The following is an 8,871-nucleotide window of genomic DNA, read 5'->3' on the forward strand; positions in this document are numbered from 1 at the left end:
CTCTGGATGTTTTGGGTAGTTTTGTCTTGACTCAGTGTCGAAAATGCTATCTATGCTATTATCTTTGCAGCTCATCAGATACAGCCACAGATACATGCATAGAACAGTCTGTGCATATTTTTTATATTGGATCCCTTGGAGGTAGAAATCAACCTGCTAGAGTAGAAATGAACTAAGCCATTTTCTGTATCTCCTTTTCCTTTTCAGATTTTTTCTGAAAGTATCAGAATTGTTTGACAAAACAAGGGTACGTATTAGGAAAGACATATCAGTATCTTATCTGCACAGTGCTGGTTATCAAATGATCATTGTTGCCACTAACATCTCAATGACTCTAGTTTAAAATTGTTAATTGGAGACTCGAATAATAGGTGTGTGCAAACTGGTTTCTTCAGCTGCATGAAAACCAAGGAGATTAACACCTTTTCTGCTTGGGGTTCATTCTTGCTGGTCAGTCTCCATGTTAAAATTCTATCACACTTATTCAGTATGTACCTAAAAAACTGCCTCTTGAAGCTTTGTTGGGTTAGAGTTCTTGCAAGGCTGCCAAGCTACTGTATGAAGAAAGAGGTAGATGGTCTGCTAACTTGCTATAGAGGAGGTATATGGATTAGTATCATATACAGCTCTATCTTAGTTGTAAAGAGAATAGTGATAGACATATTCTTCACAGTTTAAACTGTGTGCAATAGTCCAACAACATTTTAAGTCTTTATGTTCACTTATTTGAATTTACCTTTTTGTCATTTTATTAAATGGGAATTGCTGGGACTTTACAGTTCCAAAGCCTGGAAAGCAGGCAAACTGGAAACGGCTCAGGCATTTGGAACCTCATAGAGATGCTTCTCCTTGACCAGTGCAGTGCTTCAACTGTCAGCTTGAATGGGAGAGGCAAAAACTGATGTGTGTTTAAAGATGTGATTTTTAATAATTAGAGATGGTCATTATGCAAGTTTATATAATGTTACTCTACAATACTGTAAATTTCTTTTCCACACTGAATTCCCACTGATATGTAGTCAAATAGGTCACTTATATAATGGATGTGTGGTGATGGTTAGTTGCATAATCTGAACCCCAGCTTGTTTTGATGGGCTTATCATGTAAGTAGGGGAGATACTTGACACCTTTTTACACATTCCTGATTTAATACTTGTATCTTCTTCCTGCTGTGTTGGATCTGTAGCTTGTGGTATGCAGTCTTAATCTGCACTGCAAACATAATTGCCATCAGGAATGGGTACAGGTTATTCTATTGTGGGTTGAGCTCAGCTTCATGCTGCCTCTCTGCTCACAGGACTCAAGTGCTGGATCAAATGTTGTCTTTTTTGTACTCTCCCCTAACTGTGCTTCAGGCAGGCTTTTTTTTTTTTTTTTGAGATCTTTGCCTGCTTAAAATAAATCAAAAAAGATTTAAATAGATAGAAGCATTTGTACACTTCAAAAATGCTTCAACAAAGCAGAGAGGTGGCTTTGTGAGTGATGTAAGGGCCAGCTAATCAGCACTGTCCAAACTGTGCTTGATCTATATAAGCATGTATATTTCTCCAAAGTTCTGAGAGCCACAGCAGGATCAACACAAATTAGGTAGTATGCTTACCTTTCAACCTCTATTTTAGTTCAGTGGTGTCTTTGAGGTCCCTTGTGTTTCAAAAGTAGTTTTTCAGAATTCTTCCATTCTCGACTTCCCATAAGAATGTATATGTGCATTTTATATATCTGAAGTCCAAGTGTATAAAAATTTAATTGAAAATAGAATGTGTACATGTGGGGATTACTATTTCAAAGTATGCTCTTGTGAATTTGTTACCACTTGATTGCTTCTGAAATCAATTTGTTTGGGTCTAGAAAATAGAAGCACGAGTGTCTGCTGATGAAGACCTTAAACTTTCAGATCTTCTAAAATATTACTTAAGAGAATCTCAAGCTGCAAAGGTGAATATTTACTGTTCTTTATTTTTAGATGTATGTTTTATGAAAGAGTAATTTCTGACTCTTCCAAATAGATAATTCCAACTTTTTAAGCTTTTAACAGTTTACCAGGCAGAAACCATATTGCAGAATACTTACAATAACTGATGAGTGGCTTTTGATCCTCCGAGTAATAGTGACAACTGACAGTTACTACACATATTTCAGCCATAGTAATTCCACTATTGTTTATTCTCCTGAAGCAAAATTACACAGGAGTTGAGTAGCATGTTAGACTAACAATATTTATTTCAGAATGCACTTTTTGTAACTCAAGAGCTCACTGGATATTTAGCCAAGCTTGTGGATATGCACTTTTATGCATCTGAGGAAGTGACTTCTGACTCATGTACGTTCATGCTGAAATAACTTTTGTTGGTCCTCAGTGTGCTTACCTGACCTATGTGTAACTATTTCAGCCAGTATTTGAAAACAGCATGCATAATCTTTTTGCCTCTACCAATTATTTTTTTGACATTAAATATGCTTCCTCATAAGACCAAAGCATTCTGCTTGTTTTTAAAAAAGGCTTAGATCCTGTAATTCCCTCCTCTCTTCACTGGCAAGCAGAAAGGGGGGCTGCATTGCTTATTTTCCCTCTCCAAATACAACTATACCCCCTCCCTGAGCCACTATGGGAGGAGTTTTTCAAATTTTGTGACTGGGATTGCTTCCAGAAAAAAATGGCAAAAACCCTTTGTGCAAGAAGAATTAACGCTGTGCTGCTCAGGGTCCAAGCAATCATTATATCAAAAGGGAATGATAGGATTGGTTATATTTAATTTTCTGTTCAGTTACTCCTAAACAAATGAATTTGTCTGGGAAGCTTGTCTGGCTTAGTAAAATTAAATTTACACTGTTATGAAAACAGAAATCTAACTCTGAGTAACATTACCCCATCTTGTTTGGGTGAAGATACATTTTCCAAAAGGAGTATATCTTATTGACTTTGTATGGTATACGTGTTTTGCAGGACCTTCTATACAGAAGATCTAGGTCATTAGTGGATTATGAAAATGCTAACAAGGCACTGGACAAAGCAAGAGCAAAAAACAAAGATGTCCTGCAAGCTGAAACTACTCAGCAAATTTGTTGTCAAAAATTTGAAAAAATATCCGAATCAGCAAAACAAGGTATTTGGAACTTGGTAGTGCTTTAAAGTTTGGTGTTATTTCCTTATGCCTTTCAGACAAATGTATTAATATGCATTTTTTTGTTAAAAGAAACATTCTAAACCCACAGAAGAATAACTGTAGAATATGCATTTCAAGCTGATTTCTATATGAAAATGCCTCTTTGTAACTGTGTAAACATTTGTGCGCGTCTCCTCAGTGCCAGCTAGTTCTTCTTATAGGTCTGAAGTCATAATGCGGGTAAGAGTCAGTAGATGGCAAGATCCTGAAGTACCACTGAAGTACTTTGAGATGCATGTGGCTCTTCAGCTCCTTGTGCTGAAACTAACTTGAGAGTCCAGTTAGTGTGTCTTGATTTCTTAGGGGAACAATTGGAGAAGCTGAGTTAATCACATATCAGATATTTTCTCCAATGTATCCCAAATGTAGCCTGACCAAGGGTGCATGTGTATATGAGCTAGAAAAATGTGTTCTCCCTGGAAACAGGTGATCATTAACGAATTGTCAAATTACATAACTACAAGATTTAGTGCTGTTGGAATTTATAATGCTAGACATGTAGACAAAATGAAAGGGGACCCGTAAGGACTTGTAAGGGGCATCTCATTTTCCCCTCCACTACTGTTTCCTCTTTACCTTCTCTGAAAGCCCCATAGCATCTCCCCTTTTCCAGTTTCCTTTTTCTTCTTCTCACCCATCAGCTAAGCTAACTTTATCAGCTAAGCTAACACCCATCTTCAGCTTTCCCTTATCCTGGCAGCCTCTACCCAGGAAAACTATGGCCCAGTTGCGAAGGGAGGGTTGCCAGGCTGGGCCCAGTTGCTTGGCGGGAAACCTTCAAGGACTCACAGGGGGCACCTCACTTTCCTTTGTATACCTCTCCCCACACTATTTCCTTTTTACCCGCTCCTGCCGCCCCAATCTCTTTATCTTTCCTTACTCTTCCCACCCACCAGCCAGCCTAACTTTTATCTGCCCCCGCATCTTCAACTATTTTTATTTACTATAGTTATACTGTGCCTTTCTTCACAATGGAGGCCCAGAGCATTTTACATCATTCTGCTCTCCATTTTATTCTCATAGCAACTCTGTGAAGTAGGTTAGGCTGAGAATGTGTAACTGGCCCAAGGTCATTCAGTGAGCTTCCATGGTAGAGCTTCCTGGGTCTTGCAGATCCTAGTCCATCACTGGCTTCCATGAGGTGGCTGCTGTTGAACAGTAGTAAGCAGCCAGTCCTGGGTGAGTCATGCAGGTCACATAGTATCAAGAAGCCCAGTGGTTACTGCTAGCCCTGATGAGTCCTCCTTCAGAGGCCAGAATAGCCCTGAAAGCCCCTCCCCTTTTACTGCAGAAACTTAGACTTGAAGGCTAGCAATACTGTTGTGGTTGCCTAGAAACAGCCACAGAGGGGTTTGTTGCTTAAAGTCACAGGTGCTGCTTTTATTATTTTGTGGAGTTTTAACTCTCCCATGTATTTCTTTTTTTTTAGGTTTCAGATTTTTCTACAAACCTGGGCCATTTTTAAGTATCCATAAGTTTGGCCATGTTGAGAACTAGATATATTGATAGCTTGAATTACACCCTTAAATTCAAAAGTGCTTCTAGGTTCATGCTGTTGTATGAGACTTTTTATTTTTTCTCGTAGATAGGACTGTTTATTAAATGTGTAGAAGTATAAACTTAGAATCCACTTACCAACTTTTTATTTTCTTGTAGAACTCATCGACTTTAAAACTAGAAGAGTTGCTGCATTCCGGAAGAATCTAGTTGAACTGGCAGAATTGGAACTGAAGCATGCAAAGGTGGTTATTCTCCTTGTATTTTCATCACTGTTACCTGAAAATTAGCACTCAAAAATAAAGGTCTACATATTTCTGGAAACCTTGAGGCCGTGGTGGAAATAATAGTTTTTGGTTTAGGTTTTTGGGGAGAACCTGAAATATATGCAAAACTTCACAAATCTAAATGTATTTTATCGCCTTACAGTGTAAAATGTATAATTTTACATACACATTTTGCATATAAAATTGTTTTATTTGGTATAGTTATGCACCTTAGAAGTATAAATACCTCATTTATTCCCTGACTTTCTTCCCCAATGGGGACCCAAAGCAGCGTACATCATACTCCTCTCCTCCATTTTATTCTCACAACAACCCTAACAGTATGTGACGGGCCCGAGGTCACCCAGCAATCTTCCTTGGCCTAGTGGAGATTCATACCTGGGTCCCCCAGAGCCTAGTCCAGCACTGTAACCAGTAGACCACATTGGCTTATACAAACAAAATTTTGAATGCACCCAATACACGAGAGAGATCTGCAATCAGATGCACTATATGCTGCCTTAGCATACCTCTTAACTTTTGTTATCTCAGAGGTAGGAAAAAGTCAGTTGAAAATAAACTACTTCTGTAGTAAACAGATTGTAAGTTAAACTTTGTAAGTTAAACTTTGTACCATTGAAAAAAACAAACTCATCAATAGTGGATTATCATACATACATCATCATATTGTGAGCAATTGTTCACATGTGAATAGGATTCAAGGAATTATCTAATCTTGCTTGCATTAAAAAAATCTTCTTACTGTATATATTTAGTGAAGTGGACTATAAATGAGCTAAATAAATAACAGCATTTCACTCATTCCAAAAGAGACTATTTCATATGTGTTCTACCCAGTGATGTGGGTTTTCAGCAAAAATTGAAATTGGAAAATTTTCTGAGGCCCTAAATAGAGTGTGATTTAGTGTGTACATTTTGGTTTGTATATAATACACAAAACTGAAGGAGAACCATGTTAATGTTATGTCCTAATAGCAACAAATACTTGAACTGAAATAGATGGGGGGGGAGCAAATGTGGACTTATGTCCAAGCAAATAAAAATGTTTAGATAAAGACAATATAGCATGTACTTCCGTTACATTTATGAAAACCCTCACAGGCGCTGAAAGCTGACACAATAATTTTAATGTATCAAAGAACTGTGCATGATATGCTGTGGATGTGGTTGTTAACTCATCTGTTGCAGCAGAATTTCACTCACTTCCACAGATGCAATTGTTTTCCAGTTTCCAGGCACTCAGGATAGCATAGTTTTCATTTAGAGATGTGAAGGCCCAGAATCCACCCCCCCCCAGAATTTTATGCAGATTCGCCCCCCTCCAGGAAACTTTGGAGAACATTGAAAAAAAACCTATGAAGTATGTTCTCTTGGAATTAGTGAAATGCTTTCTAAGATCAGGCTTTAGTCACTCAATGTATAGTATGGTTAGTAGATTCCTGTGTTAGATAGTTCCTGTGCAAATTGTAAACATATTGCATATTTTCAATCATATTTAAATGGGACTAATTTTGTCTACAGTTAATATGCTGTAATGTGCATGGTGATGATACACCAGTGGTGGCGAACCTATGACACGCATGCCAGAGGGGGCACTCAGAGCCCTCTCTGTGAGCACACTTGCCGTCGCCCCAGCACAGAGTTTGCCTGAGTTCATTATTAGAAAGCCAGAGGGATGCAGGGCCGAGCTGCTCCCCTCCCCCTCTCCACACACACCTGAGGGCGTTTCTCACATCACCCGCCCCTCTGCCCAGCAGCCCAATGGGAGCCCTTCTCCCTCCCCTGTCACATGTGGCAGGGCGGCATGTGACAGTTCTTATAGCCGTTCCCTTTCCCCCAGGGAAGCCTGGGAATTGTAGTTTTGGGGAGAGGGTTAAGGAACCTCTAGCAGAGAATTTTTACATTTGTATGTGTGTCAATTAAAGACCTTCAAAACATCCTAACATTATCGGCCTTGCAAACTGAAGGTCGTGGCTTCCTTTATACTATAGATGTGGGCCACTGTGAGATACAGGAGCTGGACAAAAGATGTTAATGTATGAGTTGTTTTTTCTAAACTAAAACCTCAGTATTCAGGTTAAATTGCCATGATGGCACTTTGCGATAAATAAGTGGGTTTTGGGTTGCAGTTTGGGCACTTGGTCTCTAAAAGGTTCGCCATCACTGTGATACACTATTGAAAATATCAGTATTTTCAGTGTTCTCAAGTTTAACTCCCCGTTCAAATATTTGCTAGCCCTATTATGATGGTATGTGACTGTGTACAAAAACACTATTCTATAAAATGTGTGTTCTATTTTCAACTTCAAAATTTAACTTAAATGTATCTTACCTCTCAGCTGGCAAAAGTAAAATACATGTGCTGCCAAGGTAGCATAGAGTGCAGAAGTTTGTGGTGCTCTTTATTATTAGGGTATACTCACAGTTTTTTTTTCTTTTAGAAAAGCTACAGCATTTATCCCTTTTTAAATTTCATAAATATGTTGGTTGCTTCTACACTCGGCTTTCCTTATATGGGCAATCGAGTGCTATGTGCAGGAATGCGAGAGGCCAAAACAGCCCTAGGCTAAGGTCCTGCCCTCTCCTTCTGCCACACCCTTCACCTGATGAAAGGCCAAGAGGAGGCTGGAGAGAGGGGAGATGCTGCCATGCCCATGCTCCTCCATGCACGCTGCAGTATTCCTGGGCTGGCACAGGGCTATGCCAGACACTGCCATCCTCTTCCTTGCTGGCCCAGGGGCAGTGTGGCCAGCAGTCAGGAGCACGGTGGTGCAGCTGGTGAGGAAGGAACACAGTGGTGTTTTGTTTCACCCTGCTGGATCAGGTGTAATACAACTTGCAAGGGAGGACTATGGCCAATCAGTTTCTCCTCAATGGCCACACCACGCCCAGGCCAGCACAGGACAGAGCCAGGCACCACCAGGTCCCTACTCCTCACTGGCTGTACTGCATCCAAACAAAAGCACAGGGTGAAGCTCTCTGGGACAGGTAACCCTCCAGGACTGCAGCTACCAGGATTTTCTCAGTAAAATAAATGGCCAGTCCACCCCGACTATATTATTTTCTAGAACTCCTGTGCTATTCTTGGCATCACCTGAATGTTTTACAGCTAAGGAGGAAAAAAATGTAGATAGTTTTCATCTTAATTTAGTAGACTGTATTTTACACTGTGCAGGACTAAATAAAGGCAGTGACACTTGTCTTGTTTCTACAGGGTAATTTACAGCTGTTGCAGAGCTGTCTGGCAGTGTTAAATGGAGACACATAAACCAGGATTCAACCTCCCATTAAAAGGGCTGCCTTCTGCTGGAGTTTATTTTCATGACTTTAAATTGGCATTTAAAACTTGATGGAAGTTGGTTGACAAAGGACACATAAACAAGCTCCTCTTTTTTTTTTCTTCTGAAAAAGCATAAGGTCACCTGAGTAATTCCAGACTATATGAAGCAATGGCAAAATTGTTATACACACATATTCACATTTGTTAATTTAATCATTGTATGCTCTTATTGTTCAGAAAACCAAACATTCTTGGTCTTTTTTTTGTGAAAGTAGCCAATATAATTATGTTCTTGTTAAGGTTAGTATTGAATATTGCTGCCACTCTTATTTTACTACCTTTTTGTAACTTCTGAAGTTGATAATTTGAAACAAATTGTTCCAAATGGATTAAATATTGCCACTAGATGTTTGAATATTGTTGTTATAAAGCATTGGCTTGGTTATTCCACATAACGTTATCAAGCATCTTAACTTTTTTCCCCAAATAACAAACATTTCCTAGAAATTTTGGAGCAAACTTTATGTAATCTTTATAATAGGAACTTCAAAAGAAAAGCAAATGCATCAGTATGTTTGCCTTAACTTGTAGACTAATCCCAATTATTGTAAAATAAACTGTGAAAAGTGATTTTTTTCTAAAA

General features: G+C 39.0%; 1 protein-coding gene across 1 annotated transcript in view; it reads left to right on the forward strand.

Annotated features, from left to right (window-relative positions):
• SNX6 (sorting nexin 6) overlaps positions 1–8,871 on the forward strand; it is a 34,690-nt gene extending 25,819 nt beyond the window's left edge. The window contains exons 10-14 of the mRNA XM_056851313.1: positions 208–247; positions 1,849–1,935; positions 2,945–3,104; positions 4,821–4,906; positions 8,163–8,871. Of these exons, the coding sequence (XP_056707291.1) occupies positions 208–247; positions 1,849–1,935; positions 2,945–3,104; positions 4,821–4,906; positions 8,163–8,216 (427 nt within the window). The 3' untranslated portion in view covers positions 8,217–8,871. The remainder of the gene's footprint in view (positions 1–207; positions 248–1,848; positions 1,936–2,944; positions 3,105–4,820; positions 4,907–8,162) is intronic.

The sequence above is a fragment of the Euleptes europaea genome, chromosome 6 (assembly GCF_029931775.1).
Source record: "Euleptes europaea isolate rEulEur1 chromosome 6, rEulEur1.hap1, whole genome shotgun sequence".
NCBI lineage: Eukaryota > Metazoa > Chordata > Lepidosauria > Squamata > Sphaerodactylidae > Euleptes > Euleptes europaea.